This window comes from Solanum dulcamara, chromosome 4 (assembly GCF_947179165.1).
Source record: "Solanum dulcamara chromosome 4, daSolDulc1.2, whole genome shotgun sequence".
NCBI lineage: Eukaryota > Viridiplantae > Streptophyta > Magnoliopsida > Solanales > Solanaceae > Solanum > Solanum dulcamara.
In genome coordinates, this window is record NC_077240.1 from 21926575 (window position 1) to 21947609 (window position 21035).

Sequence of the window (21035 nt, forward strand, 5' to 3'; positions counted from 1 at the left end):
GTTATCCATAAATTTACTTCCAAAGAGACATTTGTTGCAAAGTGGAATCATGAAGCTTTAGGTGTTAAATTTGATTTTAAAATCTATATCCTTGGTCATTCGCGAAATTATCAAAAATGAAAGGAAAAATGTATCGTGATTAATTGCACAAAAAAATAACTCATTTAAAATATCTTTTGATATAGATGGTTGGGATCTCTTTTTGGTAGTTCGACATTCGATTAAGAACAGTTTGATATCTTGATTGAAGAACACAACAACAAATAACATTAAATAACCAATTCAAAAGAGTTTTTGAAGCTAATGGTGGAAAGATGAGTAGAAAATAATATACCGAGTCATCTTCTCTTCTTTCGACACCATAAGCACAATTTTGAACTCCACATATAAGAGAGATAAAAGTGAAAAAACAGAACTCAAAACATAAACAACACTTCTCATTGAAACATCACTGGTTTTCAGTAAATTTTTGCAAATGTTTTCTACTTCCTGAATAATTTTTGGGTTTTTGAGATTGGTAATCAAGTCGTGAACATATGTTTAGAAAGCTCATTAAATTATTGAAATTTTGCAATAAAGTAAACGGGGTGTTTTCTTCTCTTTTTTTTCATGAAAGATGTGTTCCTGGTTGTTTGTTAAATAACATATTGTGTACTAATCTATTTTTTGGACTCAAAGAAACTTAACTCCAGTCACTCGACAACACATACTTTAAGCCATGTAAAAATTTTGTTGCTTCTTGTGATTTTTTTTCGCTTGAAATTATCTTCAAGAAATGTCCTTGAAGATTCTTAAAGGAATTTCTTATTATACGTACCCACAACAATTTCAGTAGCCAAAACTCATGTGAATACTCATTAAGCATATACTTGATGCTTCATATAACAATTCAATGGTCTAATAAACAACATTGACCTTCAATGTGTATCTTATAACCTCCTAGGCAAAGAAAACCAATACAAATGATTAATGGAAAAATTGATAATCCAAAAATGGTATAAGCAACAACGCAAGTATACATAGGATTAGAGGAGGACGTTCACTATTTCAAAATAAGGAAAACGTGTTTCACTGACATTTTACTGACTGAAACTTACCTATGTTTTGCGCAATTTTTAATGAGGAATATTGTTTTCTAATATTCATGTCTGGACTTAATAACAACATACCCATTTAATCCCACAAAGTGAAATTTAGAGAGGGTAGAGTGTACAATGTTCTTATCCGTATCTCATAGGTAGAAAGGTAATTTTCGATATACCCTGGGCTCAAAGAGTCTGGACTTAAAATGTTTGATAATAAACATTATCCCTTTTTATATCTTTAATAGGCTTCTTATCAATCGAAAGTTGATGCAAGTAATTTCTAGTTTCAATGAAAAGAGATTTGATTCCTTAAATAGTGAAGTCATATAGTTTATTAAATATAACTCGCCCATAAAAAAAAATTAAATCAGTCTTCGTCATAAATATAATTTGTCAAACTCAACAAAATAGATATATACAAAGATCAGACCACAAGAAAATTAAGGAAAAACTTCTAAAATTTATCAGATTTAATAATTTAGCAACTAATGGCTTAAAAAATCATCTCAACAAAAAAAAAATGACATTTTGTTACACAAAATCGCCAAGACAAATGGATAAAGGAAAAGGAGAAAATTGCAAGCCATGTTGCAAAGCCGGGATTGAGTTCATCGCAAGACCTTTTGGTCCCTCACCTCGCAACGGCGAAATTATCTTTTAAGTTAAGTTATTTCATAAGACGGCTTCTCTTATTCTAGGAAGGAAAGTGAGAATAGAACCATCATGAAAATAGAGTCATCATAGCTTTCTTCTTCATCATCTTTCTCTTCCTCTTTCTCTTTCTTTATACCATATGTAATTTTTCTAATCTTTTTTCTCCTATAGTCTTAGGTTGGAGATTTTGGTTATGGTTTTACGAACTAAAAATACTCAATTATAGAGAGATATAAAATTAAAGAAAGTAAAAAAGAAGAAATATTAGAAATAGACTTCAATACCTTGGTGAGATGATCAAAACAATAAGAACTTGTTTGTTCCTCTTAATGTACAAATTTGCTGCATAGCTCTGTGATTCTCGTGAATGTTGGTTGTCACTTGTTCACTATTCAGCCTATGTAGAAAATCAAAATAATACCAAATTTAAATACAGAAGATGTTTGGATTTTTGTCTTCTTTAAATAAAAATTGTTTTACTCGAAAAACAAATAAAGTAACAATAAAATAACACCACTAATGTTCTGATTTCCAAAAATAAAATATATGCCACAGTGGGTTAATCTAGAGCGCTAGGAATTGAAAATTGAATAGTATCTGTCATTTCAAAGTCATATATATTGAAGTTGACTATATTAGTGTTGTATGAAGTACATTGATCTGTAATTTCAAAATTATTTGTTGTTGGCCTGGCTGAAAGAAGGGGAAGAGAGAAACAACAATAAAGGAAAACTATACCTGATTGCCAGACATTCAGTAAGAATCAACCAAAATGACAAAGATAGTAGATTAAATTTCTATAAATTAAAGTTGAAGAATTAAAAAGGAAATTAAGAACCAATGACGTCATTTAGGATAGGAGTATTACCTTGAATTTGCAATGTAATTCAGTAAATCCATCAAACAATTTTTTTACTTAGACTCCAACAATGATAACCTTGGATATCTTGACAGTAAAAAAGAACAGGAAGAGACCGGATGCAATTAGGAATGGGAAGATACTCTAAGGCCTCATTTGTTTGCAATTAATGAAGGTTTGAATCTTAATCATTCAGATTCAACCCATTAAGTGTGTTTGGTTTTTAGGTCTGAATCTGAACCATTCAGATTCAGCTCTTAAGTCCATTTGTTTCTTTTTTAAACAAACCTCTTAATGGATTTGAAAAGATCTAAACGAATCGGATCTGTATGAGAGTTTTAACAACATTCAGACTTAGTAAAACGCTATAAAAAATTGGAAATTTTCGCATATAACAACAACAACAACAACCCAGTGAAATCCCACACTGTGGGGTCTGGGGAGGGTAGAGTGTACGCAGACCTGACTCCTACCAATGTAGGACGGCTGTTTCCGAAAGACCCTCGCATATAGCTGCTAAAAAATACTTTAATTATGCTCCATAGCTATCATTTTCTAATTAACATCCGTAGCTATAGTTATAACAGTATGTGTACAATTTGTGCAACATTTGTATACGTTTGTATAATTTGCTATACAATTCACAGTTTTTGTATAACGTTTGTATATGTCACTATACAATTCTTGCACAACGTTTGTATTATTCGTTATAGAATTTATAGTGTTTGTATATTTCGCTATACAATTCGATTCACGCACAATGTTTGTATAAATCGCACGAATTATACAAAACTCAACTGTATAATCGCGTGAATTATATAAAACTCAAACTGTAATTACAGCTAGATGTTTGCCGCGAGCCATAATTAATTCAAATTATAACTATGTTAGCTAATTAACTAGTATATGTTTGCTTATCCACACAATTTTCCCATAAAAAATTCTCTCCCTTTTTACACGACTTTGTTCTCACTGCTACAAACTTTCTTCCTCTCTTTTCTCAATCAAACACCAATTTCTTCCTCTTGAATTGGTAAATTTTCATAATCTTTACAAGTATTTTTTTAATATTAATAATTTTTAGGGGTGTATTGATATTTGTTAAGAACTCTTGTTGCAATAATAATTTTGGTGTATTTATGTTTATCAAGATTTTTGAGTGAAAAAATACTAGCTATGATTAAAAATAATAACTATGTATATATATTTGAGGTTTCTTATTAGAATATGTCTCAGGCCATTAATTTTATTGAGGGTCTTTGGTCATCAAATTCTCTTGTGAGATTACAATAGATATATTATCATTGTTGAATTATGTACATGTGTTTTATTAAAATTTTTATTTAGACCACTAATTTTATTGAGACTTTGTATGATCAAACCCTCCGTGAGATTACACTTGATATATTATTGTTGTTGTTGAACTTTGTATGTACTTTTGGCCTTTTATTCAAATTTTATTTTAGGCCACTAATTTTATTGAGACTCTTTGATCTTCAAACTCTCAAACTTGATCTGGTATGATCAAACTCGCTTGTGAGATTATACTAGATATACTATTATTATTATTGTTGTATTTTAATCTTCCAATAAATGTGAATCGGAGAGTAGTAAAAAGAAGAAATATCATAACATACTACAACTAGATTAGTTTTTGCTCTATATTCTAAATATGAAGATTTTTTTTCTTCGTTTTTGATCTATTTAATCATCTTGTCTTCGTTTAGTTATTTTTTTTGCATCTGTTCATATGTTATTTTTATTATATTTTATATTTCAGATATTTGAACAATCTAGAGAAAATTTAAGAGTGATTTGGAAGAATTTGGAGGTAGATAAGATTTTTTTAGAAGATTGTATTCAAGAAATATCCTTAAACACGAAACTTGAAAGTAATTTGAAGCCACACTCGTGGAATAAGGTTAAAATAACTCTGAAAACCTCTAACGGCTTTATTGTTATCCAAAGACAAATGAAGAATCGTTATAATTATGTAAAAGAAAAATATCAAGCTTGGTTGTCAATAACTAAATAGATTGCAATATTTATGATCCAACAATCAATACTATTCTTATATCTAATAGTGAGTGAAATGAGTAAATAAAGATTAGTATTGTTTAATAAATGTTTTCTTCATTTTGCTGTAGAAAAAAGGTTTGACGTTCCTATTAAAAGTATGATCTCTTATATTTGAATATAATGTTTAATTTCATATGCACATTCAGATATTGAAAACAAACAGTCTTAATTATTTAGTGTTCAGATCTAGAAACCACATCTTAATATTCAAATGCTTATTCAGATTCAGACGTCTGAATCTTAAGGAAACAAATGAGGCCTAAGTCTGAATCTTAAGGAAACAAATGAGGCCTAAGTCTTTCGTATACTGTAAGTCTTTAATTCTTATTGTAACACATCGTACCTCTGTAATATAGTTTGAACCATTTTTATGTAGGTAAATAGACTCAAACTTGATAAATTTGTTAGTACTTAGGTGTAAAGATCAGAGTTTAAGCGTGGGGAGTGTGTTTGATGTGAATTAAGGCCATAACGGGACTCCATGACAAAGTTGGATTGAAAGCTTCTCCGTCGATTTAATTTTCGTATATGTTTGCACAAGGTCTAACTTCAAACAATTATATCTCTTATAGAATATAACGAATTGTGTGACACACTGACTATCAAATTAAAGGTCTTTGAGTCTAATTTTCAACGCATCAAATTATTCGTCATTTGAATTTTTCTACAAGTAGATGATTGTTTTACTGAAATATAGCACGAGAATAAATGTTGCGACCTAACCGAGTTATCCGCGACCTCCTTTGCGATCTAACAGAGTTGTCCATGGCCAACACTATGGGTCCACCTATAAATACCCTAAATGAAATCCTATCTTCATTCTCCACTTCTCTCTTCTATAAAAGGTCTCCAAGGATTCTCAGAGTGGAATTTTCTCCTCTCATCCTAAGGCAAGGTAAGACCAACATGATTCCTTTAACTTATATAGACAATTCTAACATCAAATTCCTATTCAATCCGTACCAAAACCAAGAATGTACACCTAAGGCTCAAAAAGTAATTTTTCGAACTACTCTTTATCCCACCAAGATTGACATCTATGAGAATCATTGATTTGTAGTACTTATTGTAAGTCGAAGAATAAGGTATGTAAGGTTATTTATGTATGCGGAAATCCCATTGTTCTTTCGCATATCATGTTAATCATTCAATAAATTTTCCTTTATGAATAAATTAGGACTTGATGAAAAGCATACATCTTATGTTCTTGATGATTCCTTATAAACTTCACAAACTTTATACATAGCCCATTCTCCACAACACTCTAAATTTGAATAGTATTTGTTTTCATCATGAGATTTTTTTCAAAAAAGTACATACTATGATTTTAATGATTTTTCTTCAACCCATAAACCATATGAATTTCTATTTAAATAACTGAACTTTGTGATTCATGACATGATTTATATGATTTCAAAATATGAACTATGATATATGAACTTCAAAAGTTTTGCAACATTATGCACATGAAACGAACTATTATTTGTTAGCTATAAAATTGATTATGTTTTACAGGTTATCAGACAACCACGACTTATGAGCTTTTAAGACTGAGAATGACTCGTGATTATGAACTTCAAGGCTTACCTATGTACATTATATTATGGGAGTAAAATGGTTGATGAAGAAGACACAAGTCTATACGAATAGTATCAAACTATGTTTGCCACTGTAAGATTTCGATCGTACCGTTGGAACGATCATATCCTCTATGCTGCCCAATAAGGTGTATTATAGATCATTTTCTAGCAAGACTATGTTAAGTATGTATCTTACCTGACAATGTGTGGAATAACTTAGCTGATCGTACTGAGATCAGACTTTATGTGCTCACATGATTTATGTTAATTATATTAATACATTTTCATAATAAATTAATGTATGATGAAAAATTATAACGTTAAGGCCAATTCAATGATTTAAATACTTTATTTCTTTCTATATCTTATGCTCACTTCTATGATTGCCCCTTCATACTCATATGTCACTCACGTTTCCTTCCTGTAATTAAAACCACGAATTTTTTTAAGCCAAGACCGAGCCATTCTTCATAGGGGTATGAGGTTGTACCGAATGATTCATAATTGTGTGCAAGTGTGAATGTTCATTTTTTAGTGTGAAAATAGATTTGGAGATGAATTAAAGTCATAAGGATCCTCTAGCACAAAATTGAGTTGAAAGCTTCCTTACCGATTGAATTTCGGTAAAAGATTTTAGTGGAATGACCTGAGAGACGTTTATATTTGGCTCGGATTGTCACCTGGACCCTTTTACTCACGACTTTGCCAAGTGAACACTTAAAGTTATTAAAACACGTTATTTTCAACCCCTTTGATCATGATTGTTCCTCAATCGCGCTGATGTGGATAACACATCACTATCCACATCAGATAAAATTTACCACATCAGTTAAAATTTGCCACATCATTTTTAACATTACAAATAATATTTTTTTAAAAAATAAAATCTCAAATTCTCCCCAAAATAAGCCTTTTGAAACTAATTCACCGGAAAAAATTTCTCTCCGGCCACTGTACTCAAAAATAGTACTCGCTGAGGGCAATCAGTGCCAAAAAATTGATGTCGACGACTTGTTTGGATGGAAGATCCATTATCGAAACTAAAATTGGAATAAAAAAAACTCTTCCCTTTCTTTCTTGATTTCTTTAATTAACTAGAATAAGTTTTAGTATTTCCAAGACTTTCATTTTTTGTCTACTCTTCAAAGATTTTGCATCCATATATTTTGCTATTTAAATATTATGTTCTCTTCTTTGTTTCCTTTTCCTTTTCTCCGGTTGTAATTTTTTTGTGTTGAAGAGGAAAAGAGAAAAGATGGGGAGAGACAGAAGAAGTAAGGGAGGGAGGGCAGCAACGGAGAAGGCAGTAGCGGCGACAACGATTCACAATGGTGTAGATCTAACTTATGAGGAAGAAGAAGAAGAGGAGATACAATAAATGGGGATGCGGTGGGGATTTTTTCTTCTTTTCATGGTTATATTTATTCTTTTAATAAATTTAATATTTTTTAAAATTAAAATTAATATCTCCACTCGCCTTTAAATGCGTGTAGCCACGCATTTCATAGGATTCAGAAAATTAAATGCCACGTAAGCTTAGTCAATGGTCAGAGGGGTTTGAAATAATCTGTTTTAATAACTTTAAGTGTTCAATTGGCAAAGTCGCGAGTAGAAAGGTCCAAGTGACAATCCGAGTAAAGTATAAGGTTCTCCTAGGTCAATCTGCCAAAGATTTTACTTGAGTCAACTTGAAACGATCATATATCCTAGAATATAAAGAAGTAGTGGCCCATGACCTATCAAATTAAAGGTCTTTCGGTCCTCTTTCCAATGCCACCAATTTGTCTCATTTCAAGTTCGGAGTAAAATGTTATGCCCATTTTAGTAAAATTCTGTCGAGCAGAGTGTTTGTACGAAACCCCTTTACGGGTCTTAAACACTTTCACGACCCGTAGAATCTTCCGTGAAGGTTTCATACACCTTTTTTTTCCAGCAACTTCCTGGACACTTTCTAGGGTCAATTGGTCCTTTTCAAAGCTTTTTAACCATATTCTAAGTTGTTTTGGTGTGTCTTGAAGGAATATATCATTCCACTAATTTGTTTTCCCTCACATAATCATCAATCCAAATAATCTAGTCTAAAAAAACTCTCTCAAAACTAACCTAGGGTTCCTTTTCTTCATCAAGAACCCTAAGGCTTTCAAATCAAAAATTCAAGAATCAAAGAGAAGTACTTTACCCAAGGTTTTCCCAAGTTCTTCCACTCTAAAATTTCATAAAAGAGTTTCTTTTCTCGAGATCAAACATCGAGGTTCCAAGATCAAAGGTTTCCTCCAATAAAGCTACTATTTTTCTAGTTCGATTGTAATATCAATCTCTAGGTATGTAAGGCTAATCACAACGTTGGACTGAATTCGTCCTCGTGCCCTACATCTTCATTGAGTTGAGTTGAGTGAGTTTTGAGTTTCCATGAGTTGAGTTCTTGAACTTATCTATAATTTTTATTGAGTTTTGTATATAAATTCATATGTATTGATGATGTTCTTGAGTTGAGTATTTTGAGGTATACATTCATGTCTCCATTCACATGAACCCTATTTGAGATTTTTTTTTATATATATATTATGCATTGATGGAGTTTTTAAAGAATGATTTGTGAACGTTTTTTGAATTAATTATTTTATGCACTATTTTGAGTTTAAAGAATGAATATTTTTATCTTTGATTGAGAAAAAATTTAGCATGATTTGAGTTTGACAAGTCTCTTAATTATTATTTTGAGCACGAGTTTGAGGAGGCTCTTAATTATTATTTTGAACATGAGTATTTTGAGTATAAATGAATTGAGCATTATTACATTAAACATCTATTTTGAGATTGAGTTGATGAGATAAAATTACGTTTTAAACACATTTATTGAGTTGAAACTGTATCTAATTTGAAGAGAAAAGATGAGTTGAGTTTTGCGCTAAGTCCAAAAGAGACCAAATGAGTATTTTACTCATTTGATGTATATGAGAATAATAAAGTATTTTGGGAGTAGTATTGAGCACCGATATGAGGTGAGCCCATAAACTACGTAGCCAACGTAGGATAGAGGTCATGCCTCTCAAGTCCCAAAATGATGGACTTTGATTGATTATGGATCCATAGATGTTGGTGTCCATTACTCTGGCAAGGTATTGGATGGATGTGGCAACACATCACTTCATTATATCATCACTAGCTCATAAGTGATGATTGTCGGTTAGAAAAACCCCCAAGAGAAAAATATTATATTTTTATATATTGAGTTGTATCTCTTAGTGCATATCATTTAACGCATTGTACTATTTTATTTCATGCTTTATTGACTTGAGTCATTCCAAAGTGAGTCCTTTGAGTTGAGTTGAGATGAGTAAAGTTTCCTTTTAGCTATATAACATACTTGTACATTTCATGCACTGACGCCATTTGACATGCATCATTTCATGATGCAGACACAGGTATTAGAAAACATCAACAGGTGCATCGTTGATGATCTACTTCTCCAGTTTTGGTGAGACCTCTTTGCATTCGAAGGAGCTCCTTTCTTTCCAGTCATTCCTTTATTATTTAGTAGTTCTTTGAGGTAGCCGTGGACTTGTCTCAGCACTTTCTTATGAGCCAGTTAGAGGTTTCATAGACTTAGATTGGAGTTGATGTCTCATTTGAGTCTGTTTTGGAAAAATATATTTTTATGAGATGAGATTTACTTATATAAGATTGTTATTTAAATTATTTTTTTCTTTCGAGTTATATTAAGTCTTCCGCTGATGTGACTGAACGAGTGATTGGATCAAGTCGTTCGCTTGGGGCCAACAATAGTCTCCGAATACCGGCCACACCTAAGATACCCTCTCGGGACGTGACACTTCCATGGTTACAATTTCTACCGGTTGTCTAAATTCTCTTCAGTTATATTTCATTTTTCTTTTTGCCATTTTATTTACAACACAATCATGTACTTGTATTCTTTTTGTATTTTAAATAATGCAAAATCAGGTATTTAAGATGGTCAAGCAATATGTTAAAGGTCTGCATTTCAGCTTGCTTATCTCAATCTGTTCTCAGAGCATAGTTAGTTTGTTCGATTTGTTTAGTGTATGGTTATGCCGGAATATTGTCTCGATAAATAGCTTATTCATTCATATTAGAGACTTCATAGACAAATGAGTCAAGAATATTATCAAATTTTAATTTTGACCTCGATGTCATTATGCCATTCAACTCAAACTAATATTTATGAAAAGTTTCTTTAAATATTCTCAGAGATGGATTCATCTTTGAAAAATTACCTTCTGATTTGAACTCATTTTATCACTTTCTACATATATTTCTACGTCCATATTATGTTAGTTAGTTCGCTTGGACAAGTTAAGGCATCGAACACCGACCACTTTCAAAATTTAGGTTCGAGACATGATACTTTTTGCACCATTTCTTATTGAATTTATAATTTGTGGTATATTTTAAAAAATCAAGATTTTATTTACACACATATCATTTTAAAAATGAATTCACTTTAATTGTCACCTTAGCATTTTCATTATATCTCTCCATCTCACTCTTATAAGTTGTGCCATTATTTATATTATTTAAATTCCTTGGAAAATTCCATATAAATCATACTATTATTTTGTGATTATTAATTACTCATGAGACTTTAGAGTTTTACTGTCCAACCAATTTGCTCGAAGTATTTCCACAATTTATATTTGAAAATTTATTTCAAACAACTTATGATGATGAGCAAATGACTTAATTAGCGTCATTTAAGTATAAAATATTTTTAAACTATCAAAAAGCAAAATCTTATACATTATAACCAATGAAAAGACATTAATTCCTTGTGATTTTTTACTCACGTTGTATTATAACTTTTTTCACAATCACTTAAATTCCCTATTTAATATTTAATTCACAATTTTTTTTGTTAAATCTACTTGATGTTGGCAATGGTGACGAAAAGAAGATGCCATATTTTTTCACCTTTTGGTTTGACAGTAATTTTCACGTTAATAAAATTTTATAGTTATTTCAAAATAGTTGTAAAATAATATTTCAAGTGAGATATACTTTCACATAGAGGTAAATTCAAAATTTAAATTTTATGGGTTCAAACTCATTATATTTTAAAAATTATGAATTTGAACATACTACTTTTTGCAATTTCAATAGATTTATATATATAAATTTATGTTTTACCTAAGCATAAGTACACCTAACAAAAATAAGCATAAGTACACCTAACAAAAATAAGCATAAGTACACCTAACAAAATAGTTTTTTAACAAATCATGTATTTTTTAAACTCACACATAAAACTCAACTATATTTCATAACTTTATTTGAGCACTTTAGTAAGTAGTAACTGCACAAAATTGTTCTTAGGCTCTTAGAAATTAGAGAAATATTAATTAACTGTCAAAAAGAAACCATTTAGATAATCTAGAAAATAAAAGAGATTACGTAATAATTTTTTCCATCAGACTACAGGAAAACCTCTATAAATGCATATGTTTGGGATCGAAAAAATATTTATTTATCGAGATTATTAATTTATCAATAAATGTATAAAATATTTATTTATCGATAAATAAATATTTATTATTTTAGTGAGTATCTTGCAATATGAGCCATAAGAAAGAAAGAAAAAAAATATTTGAATTAAGAATTTCAAAAATTTAAATCTAGAAAACTAAAAAGTGTAGTCTTTGCATATTTATTATTTAAATCTAGGAAAACCAAACGAATTTAGTGAAGTTTAATGTTTCTAATTGTATTCGTATATATAAAATACGAAGAGATTTTATGTTAATTATAAATGAAAAAAGCTAGATGTTTAAAAATCATAATCTAAGTATAATGTTTTCTCATCATTTGAAAGGCGTACAAAAATTATTTTTAACCAATAAAATAAGAAACGCAATATGTGAGCATAAGAAAGAGAATTCAACTATTAGCCAAAAAGATTTGCAAGCATGGGTGAAACAAAAGTTTGATTTGACTATTAGTCAATCAACTATTAAATATATATAAATTCTTGATGTATTCTAATAATTATTATTTTATATTTTTTCTGTGCCTTTAATACTTTATTTTTAATTATTATTTAATATATTTAGCGAGAATATTACTTTAATATAACTGACCCAAGTCAAGACCGGAGAAAAATATTTATTTAACAAGATTATTAATTTATCGAATATTACTTTATCGAAGTTTTACTTTCCTAAACTTTTTTATTTTTGCCCTTTGAATAAGATGAAAAAAAGAAAAAAAACAGATGTCTTGATAGAGTAAAACTAGGAAAAAGAAAGCTGAAACATCACCACTGAAAATATAAAAGAATAATTGAAAAAAAGACCTCACACCAACAAAAGTTATATGGTAGAATGATAATTACTCTAATTTTGAATTCAAATCTCGAATATAGAGTCATTTTTATTAAAATTTTTTTTACTCTTTAATATAAAATTTAAATTTCAGATAAATCTAAATATAATTTGACTCTAATATAAGATCTATTATTAATAAAGAAAGAAGGAAAAAGACCTCACAGCTATTATAGTATACGGTATAGTCAGAAAAAAATTATTCCTTGGAATAAAAAGCCATATTAAGCCAATTGGCGAAAACGCGATCCATAGAAAACCCCCCTAAAGATTACTATACACTTTTCTTAGATCTCACCAGCAATCCCCTGAATCCCAAGAACCTCTCTCAGATCTCACAAATTTTACATCAAAGCTGCTTAAATGCAGTTACTTTAGGAAATTTTCGTTGCTTTCTTGATCTGGGGTGTCTTGTTTTCTTGTGCTCGATCGGTAACTTACTTCATCAAAGTAGATTTTATACAATATTTTTGGTAGTTTCTTGGATTTACTGCAATTGGGTAGTGTTCATTTCTTTAGATAAGTTGATTCTTGGACTCTCATTACTTGAATGTTTTGTTGATTTCATTTGGAGTTTCAATACTGTAAATTCTGGTTTCTTTAATCTTGCTTTGTCCTATGGTATCAATTGGTTTGGTTGTCGTAGGATGCTATGAAGTCTGCCTTTGATTTATATATGAATGATCTGTTTTTGTTTTGCTTGACCAAAATTTGATCTTGTGGAGCTGTTATTGGGTGCAAATGGATCTTCTAGATTACTATTTTGGTTAAAGATTACGAATCTTTTGTGGGAATTTGGATCCATTGACTGATAAGACATTATTATCTTGGATTTTGACATCCGATTCATTTAACTCCAGTATTTCTTAAGGTGTAGCATACAAGCTATATCTACATTTTTGGCATTTCATGTTGTCAGTGAGAAATCATCCCAGAGTATTGGGGAAAATGCAGAGGTTAGTGCTGTGGATGTTCTCTTAGAAAGTAGTATAGCGCTTAAGTTTTAGTAGATGGTCAGGAAAGAAAGCTTACTGCATCAGATAATGGACTGAAGTAGCATTATCTCGCCTCAGGTCTGTATTTTTGTAAAGCAGAAACCTTGAAGAATTTAACAGTTGCAGCATCTTGAGTTTGTTGGACCTGTGAAAAGAATAAAAAGTTAGGCAAAGCAAAAATGTATCCTTATGAATCTTTTTGAAGGCAATCATAGATAGAGCAACACACATACTTGAGTGAAATTGTATTTCCATGCTAGCCTTTTGGTGCAACATGGCCTTTTTAAATGATGTAGATTCCATGTTAGATATGATCTGGGCTTTGCAACTTTGTAATTATTAACGCACTGTCTTAAGTGTTGTTATACCATTTATAAAATGTCATTAATCTGGGCTTTGCAACTTTGCAATTATTAACACACCGTCTTAAGTGTTGTTTACCATTTATAAAATGTCATTACTTATCAAAAAAACAAAGTACACTATATTGGAAACTTGAATGCAGTTATAATACTGTAAACTTGAAATGTGTCTATGTTTTATGTGATTGACTTGAATCTGTGTGGGAATGGCATGTTTGTGTGTGTTTCGAGGCTAGTTGGGTGCCGTAGAGGCAAACATTTGCTGGATTGGAATTTTATAATTGCAAGAATTAAAAAGATTTAAATGAAGCTCAATGTTGGCATAATTGTTAGTTTGAAACTTTGAATTAATTTTCTCTTCACTACTTTCAATATAATCAGGTTTAGACATCTCTGCTGATTGCCATTACCACATAATAATCAATTTTATCTGCTTGTTCAGAAAAGATCAAAAGAAGAGAAGAAACCAACAAATTTGATCACACTTGATACATTCGTTAGACTACATCTTAACTCCTTTAAACTAGGACAAAGGGCAACCAATCAGGCTTAAAATAACAGTAACATGTAGATTGTACGGATAGAGCAGTTCTCGTTGTGTTCATGAATCTAGAATCTTGCTTGTCTTTAATTTTGGACTTCCAGTATTCCTTGTGTCAGTGCAACGCAATAATTGATCATAAAAAATACAACTTGTTTTCTGTCTGTATGTCACAGTAGAAGAGCATTTCGAGCATTAAATGGAGCTCAGAATCTATTGGTTTAGTAGTGGATAAATTTGATGATTATCTTTCTTTGACAAAGGCTCTTTTACCACAAAATCTCTTTACATTAAAGGTTATTTATGGTATTAGATAAATTTCAGACATCTGTCTGCAGTAATATGGCGTAGCAGGCCTTATGGACAATAACTATATATTTGTGAAGCGGGACTTTTTCCTGATCGGTCAAGGCTCATGAGTTTCCCATGTGTCATCAGTCCCCCCAATATTGATCTGATTCAAAGGCCTGCAGCTCCAGTCCCTTCCTACTTCATTTGTTTAGCTAACTCTTTTAAACATGTTCTAAATTTGTAATTATTTCTGATCTTGTGGAAGTTTACAATTTTGACCACCTTCCTCCCCCTCCCATGCATAAAGAAGAAAAGATCCATTTCTGGAAAATGTTCAACACTTTATTTTATTTTTTCCATTTGTAGGAGTGAAGTTTTTGCGGTAATATTGTTGTTTGTGCCTCTGTAATGTAAATATCTGTAGTCTTATACCTATTGGTAACCATTTCAGGGTGATCATGAATTAGCAAAGTGATGCGGTTCTTTGAGGTTTTCCAAAACTTGACCTTGCAAAAGTTTTTGAGATTTCCAAACTCAATTTTTCAAATCTTCCAAAAGTTCAAAAACCGAGAGATTTGAAAACTCAATTTGAAAATTTTCATAAAAAGTTAAATTTGTTCCAGAAACAAGTCAAACAAACACTAACTAATGCTGAGTTTCTAACTCAGTATTTGGAGAACCCCGAACAGATACCACCTAAAGCACATATACTTTTCTGTTTGTCATATTGGTTGTACAGCTAGTTCACTGTTTATATTGCTAAATCTCTTATCTTTCCCATGATTTTTAGTGGTTTTCTCTCTTTTGATAGAATTATTTAAGATGTGGAGATTCAAACCTTTTATGCCCAAGGAACAGACTGGGCTTGAAGGTCGCAGCATTGATATTGGCAATCTCAAAGTTCACGTGCGCACTGCTATTGCAGAGGGCGGATTCTCTTGTGTTTATTTAGCCCGAGATATGTTACATGGTTCAAAGCAGTATGCATTAAAGCATATGATTGTTAATGATGAAGAGTCACTTGATATAGTATTGAAAGAGATTTCAGTGATGAAATCGCTCAAGGGTCATCCTCACATTGTTACACTTCACGCGCATACCATCTTGGATATGGGTCGTACAAAGGAAGCTCTCCTTGTCATGGAATATTGTGAACAATCCTTGGTTAGTGTCCTTGAGAACCGAGGTGCTGGCTTCTTTGAGGAGAAACAGGTCCTCTTAATATTCAGGGATGTGTGCAATGCAGTCTTTGCTATGCACTGCCAATCCCCACCCATAGCTCATAGGTAAAGACGAAAACTCTTCAGCTAAAATGATGACGAACTTTCTTTTAGCACTAAGTTTGGTTGAGGTTAGGCTCTGTCTATAATAGTCTTCACTATGTTTCATCTGTTTAGTGATTTAGGGCTTCATAAATCATAATTCCTCTTTCTTTGCTTGCACAATTTCAATATTTTGCATCTTTTGTTAAATATGTTGTCATGTAATCCATATCTGTCTTTAACTCTCTCTATATTTGCTTACAGCTTAATTTTGTTCATTGCCTTGATTTTCATCTGATGCGCTTTCCCTTTTTTGTGGGTTGAACTACTGAGTGTTCACTTTTTTTTTGAAAATGGTTATGTTGTATTCTTCAGCATTAAGGATATGCTGGTGACCTTCAAAAAACAGAGGGGGACAAAAGAAGAGAAAAAAAATACTTACAAGGATCCTAATAATTCTACAATCTGTTCTGTTTCCTCTAAACCTTTCTCTTTACACCAAAAATAAGAAGATACAATACAATTCCGTATACAATCTTTTGACTTTGAGTTGTTTCAAGTTATTGACATGAGCAGCTAGGAATTTCAATGCACAAAAATGAACAGTTAAGAGACCCAATTCATTGCAAAATCGTCATTGACTACACTGAATTTATTCACATCATTTTCTCTTCTGATTTTATTGTTCTGTCATTCTGTACTGTGTTTCCTGTTCTACAGAGATTTAAAGGCTGAAAATCTTTTGCTGGGTGCTGATGGATTGTGGAAGTTGTGTGATTTTGGTAGTACTTCAACCAACCACAAACGTTTTGAGAAACCTGAGGAAATGGGAATTGAGGAGGACAATATAAGGAAACACACGACACCTGCATACAGAGCTCCTGAGGTTGATTGAGGACTTGTTATTTATTGTTGTTATCTTTGATGGTATTGATTGCTGACTTCTATATCCCTTCTTTTCTTGCCTTAGATGTGGGATTTGTATCGAAGAGAACTCATAAATGAGAAGGTAGACATATGGGTAAGTTTAGCAGACTAAAGGAACTTTAAGATGATTTTGGAAATCGAAAATCCTTTACCTAGATTTTATCTTTAACAATCAGAAAAACAATTCTTCTACCTAGATTTACGGGGTTATCTTAGAACACAGCAACACTTTTGTCTTCCAGGCCCTTGGCTGTTTACTCTTTCGGATATGCTACTTCAAGTCCGCATTTGATGGTGAATCAAAACTTCAAGTTTTAAATGGCAATTACCGGATTCCAGAATTACCAAAATACAGCACTTCCATCATTGACCTAATAAGAGATATGCTTCAGTCGTCACCTGATGCCAGACCAGATATCACGCAGGCAAGCGCTTTGCTTGATTGGCCATTCATCTGCATAAACTTAGGTTAGTTGTAGAGTGGTGCTGCCCATAGCAATCATAAGGGCTGACCCTACTCTAAAGCTTTCTAACTCAATTTTTTTATTTTATGGCAGGTGTGGTTCCGTGTTAATGGTCTGTTGCCCGATGAGCTTCAAAAGTCGTTACCCGAAAGACCCCCTGAAATGCAGCAACAGGGTATTGATGGGCATGAAGGTGAGAACGTTTTTCCCAGATCTTTCTTTTTTATTGTTAACTACTTTAGGAATTTCTCAGGTTTGTGATTGATTAACATTTTATCCATGAAGTTTGTTGGATGATAACATTGGATAGATTACTGCATTCAGTTGATTTACTTACTTAACCCGCTATAATGAAGAACCAATTTCCGTCATTTAAAATTCTTTTCATCAATTATGTAAAATCTTAAAAGTCTCCTTTTCTGGTTCCGGTCTAGAAGTCACCTGAATATTTGGTTGAAGTTTGAAAAAAAGAGTATTTGAAGTCGAAATTGACAGATTAGCTGTTTATATACTTCCATGTCTACTGTACAGTTGAAATATTTGTGTGATGTTTGTAATTTTACATATGAATTACACATCTTTCCTCTATTGTGTGGAGAGAGGATGGGGATTTTCATATGGGATGTGACACCTCTACTACGTTGCGACTGGAGACACTAATAAGATACAAAACCCTGGCTCTACTTCAATGAACCTGGCTCTACTTCAATGTAATTTTACATATGAATTACACATCTTTCCTCTATTGTGTGGAGAGAGGATGGGGATTTTCATATGGGATGTGACACCTCTACTACGTTGCGACTGGAGACACTAATAAGATACAAAATCCTGGCTCTACTTCAATGAACCTAATACCTGCTGAATTTTCAGGATTTTCAAGAGCTGCAGGTAAGACTAGTCCAATGCCTAGCAGAAATCCTCCACCACCTCCTTCGTCTGCTGAACCTAATCATAATGCATCGCCTGCATCACATAATTCAAAAGCTGGTGGAGCTACTGGTCCAATTGGTGCATTCTGGAATACTCAGCATGCAACAATTGCCTCTGTATCAGAGGAGACAACCAGACCCAAATTTGACGAAGAGATAAGGCACAGTTCCTCAATCCATGACAAGAGTCATCCCAATAAGGTTCCTGTTTCTAATAGAACTAGCCCTTCGAAAGAGGAAATTCTCAGCTCCCATCCTATGCAAAATAACGTGCGACCAAAACCAGCCAATAGAGCGGGGGAAGCCACATCAAGGGATTTTGAAATAAACTTTCTCCAGGATGATTCAGGTCACAGTGTTGGGAATAATAAATCGTCAAAGTTAGAGGGGCCAACTGCCCCACAAGGTGAAACATTCAATGCTTTTGTTGCAGAATTCTATACCAATAAACCAAGCCCTGGAAATAACACTAAACAACCAGAGAAGAAAGAGCTCTTGGAAGCTGAGGTTGAGAAGCTGAAGCAACAGCTGTCACGAGCCAACATGGAGAAGTCTGAAATAACATCTAAATATGAAAAGCTATCTGCAATATGCCGATCACAGCGACAGGAGTTACAGGAGCTTAAACAAGCTCTTGCTGCCAGCACTCCATCACCAACTCGAGATAACACGAGAGACCAAGCTTTTCCTGGAAGTCAACCATCCAGTATTCCACCGGTACATCCTTTGCTATTAAACTCTCATTATTAGTAAACTTTATAATTGACTTTTCAATAATTATCAATTCAAATTGATTTTGATACAGAAAAAAGACAACACTGAAGGAACAGTTTGGGAACTTCAGCAAGGATTATTTGGCCAGAGTCACGTGAGCTCAGATTCTAAGCCCTGGCAAGCATTTGCTGATGATGCAAAGCAACAAGCTACTCCAGTCACTGCTAATCCTAGATCTGTCAGGACAAAAAATGGCCACCAGAACAGAGAGACATCTGAAACTACTGCATCAGCATTTGGAACGGATAGCTTTAGAGCTGTGCCAGCTTCCAGCTCTCAGATGAAGGCTACTTTCCTTGAGTCGAAAAATTCTCAGCGTTTTGGTGAACCAAAGAATATAGATAGCAAATCTGCTTCCCAACCTGCTGGATGGGCAGGTTTCTAAAAGATGTTATACTTAAACTTAGGCCGGCAAGGCAGTCAATTTAACAATTTGAGATTTTCTTGACAAGGTTCTATTCCTTTTTATAGAAGAATGTGGTTCGGGAAGAAGGAATTGAGGGGGATGTAAAACAAACACTGGTCCGGTTGTTTTGTGTTGTTGGTTTGTGTAGATTTTGAACCTATTATCATATCCCTTAGCTTCCGGTGTAGTTTTGATTTGTTATCCCCAATTTATTATTATTATTATTATTATTATTATTATTATTATTTTCGTTATGTTGATCAAGCATGATACATGCTTGCAGATAAATTTGGATTAAGCATATAGAATAAGCTTGTAAGTACCACCCAAGGGTGTGACTTAGTGGTTAATGAAGTAGGTGATAAGCACGAGACACTAAGTAAAAATCTTAGTAGAGACAAAAATAACTACTAGGTGTTTTCTTTTCATTTAAAAGACTACATAGGGGAATAGTAGAGGTTTGCCTAAGTGGAAAACGAGTGAAGGAGGGCTATTCTTGAATATGATGGTGAGTTCACCCCATTTGCTCCAAGAAACGAAAATTGGGAGGAAAAGCTGGTTCAGTGTGTGGTCTGCCCCAGATGATATTTGATCATTCATTCGGGGTCAACTTTGTATGGGAATTTGTGGTTTCAATAAGCCAGCATTGCTCATCTTGGGATCATACAGTACATTTTTAATTAACGGATTCAACATTTGTTATATGGATATCTTTTTGATCTTATAAATATAGTACTATAATTTTTCGGCTAAAGGATTTCCATTTTTAACGATTGACACCGCAAATAATCTTCATAAAGAAACACTATAATTTTGAATAAAACGAGCTTGCAAACAAAGAATTTTCTCGACGTTCTGAATCCAACTCATGTACTGTTTTAATGGGCGAACAACCCAACCCTTAGAACATACAACAGCTCCCAGGTGGCAAAGAGCCAACATCAAGGTGCCAAATCTTTCTGTCGATGTAAGCTGTTGGAAAAGATCAACCTGTTATCTCTAAAGTAATTTTTATCTGTTGAGCAACGACCTTTCCACTCGGTATCTCGCGATCACTAAGACCAACTTTGGTTCCTAATTTCATTAATCTTTTGATTATTTTTTTTAGCACTAATCAGTTAATCCATAAATACAATGTATTTTTCAAAATATTCCTTGAACTAATCCAATAAATTTTCAGCAAATTTTAAGATGGAAACACAAACAGGTCCAATCCTATATGGGCCTACCATCTGTAGCCTTGGCCCAAAACGCAGGCAAATGAAAATCCACGTGGCATATTTCCATTTGTTAATAAAGTAGCACACGGATTGGTATCCCAGCAAACATTTACCTATAAGATCTCTACCGTTAACACTAAATCTTTACGCGGTAATCCAACGGATGTAGTTCACTTGGAATTTCAAACTCCCTTCCAAATTTCCTATATTCCCACCTACTTCAATCCTATATAATCTCTCTCAATTCA

General features: G+C 32.6%; 1 protein-coding gene across 1 annotated transcript; it reads left to right on the forward strand.

Annotated features, from left to right (window-relative positions):
* Positions 1-12765: 12765 nt before the first annotated feature.
* On the forward strand, positions 12766-19803 carry LOC129886932 (uncharacterized). Its single transcript, XM_055961837.1, has 8 exons — positions 12766-13045; positions 15614-16088; positions 16785-16950; positions 17035-17085; positions 17234-17416; positions 17549-17648; positions 18329-19104; positions 19193-19803. Exons 2-8 carry the CDS (start codon positions 15625-15627, stop codon positions 19544-19546), a joined length of 2094 nt encoding a protein of 697 aa, XP_055817812.1. The 5' UTR covers positions 12766-13045; positions 15614-15624; the 3' UTR covers positions 19547-19803.
* The last annotated feature ends 1232 nt before the right edge of the window (positions 19804-21035 follow it).

Coding starts and splice junctions, on each gene's coding strand:
- LOC129886932 (XM_055961837.1), top strand. CDS start 15,625: ATGTGGAGATTCAAACCTTTTATGCCCAAGGAACAGACTGGGCTTGAA. Junction 16,089..16,784: donor TCCCCACCCATAGCTCATAG/GTAAAGACGAAA, acceptor CCTGTTCTACAG/AGATTTAAAGGCTGAAAATC. Junction 19,105..19,192: donor AACCATCCAGTATTCCACCG/GTACATCCTTTG, acceptor ATTTTGATACAG/AAAAAAGACAACACTGAAGG.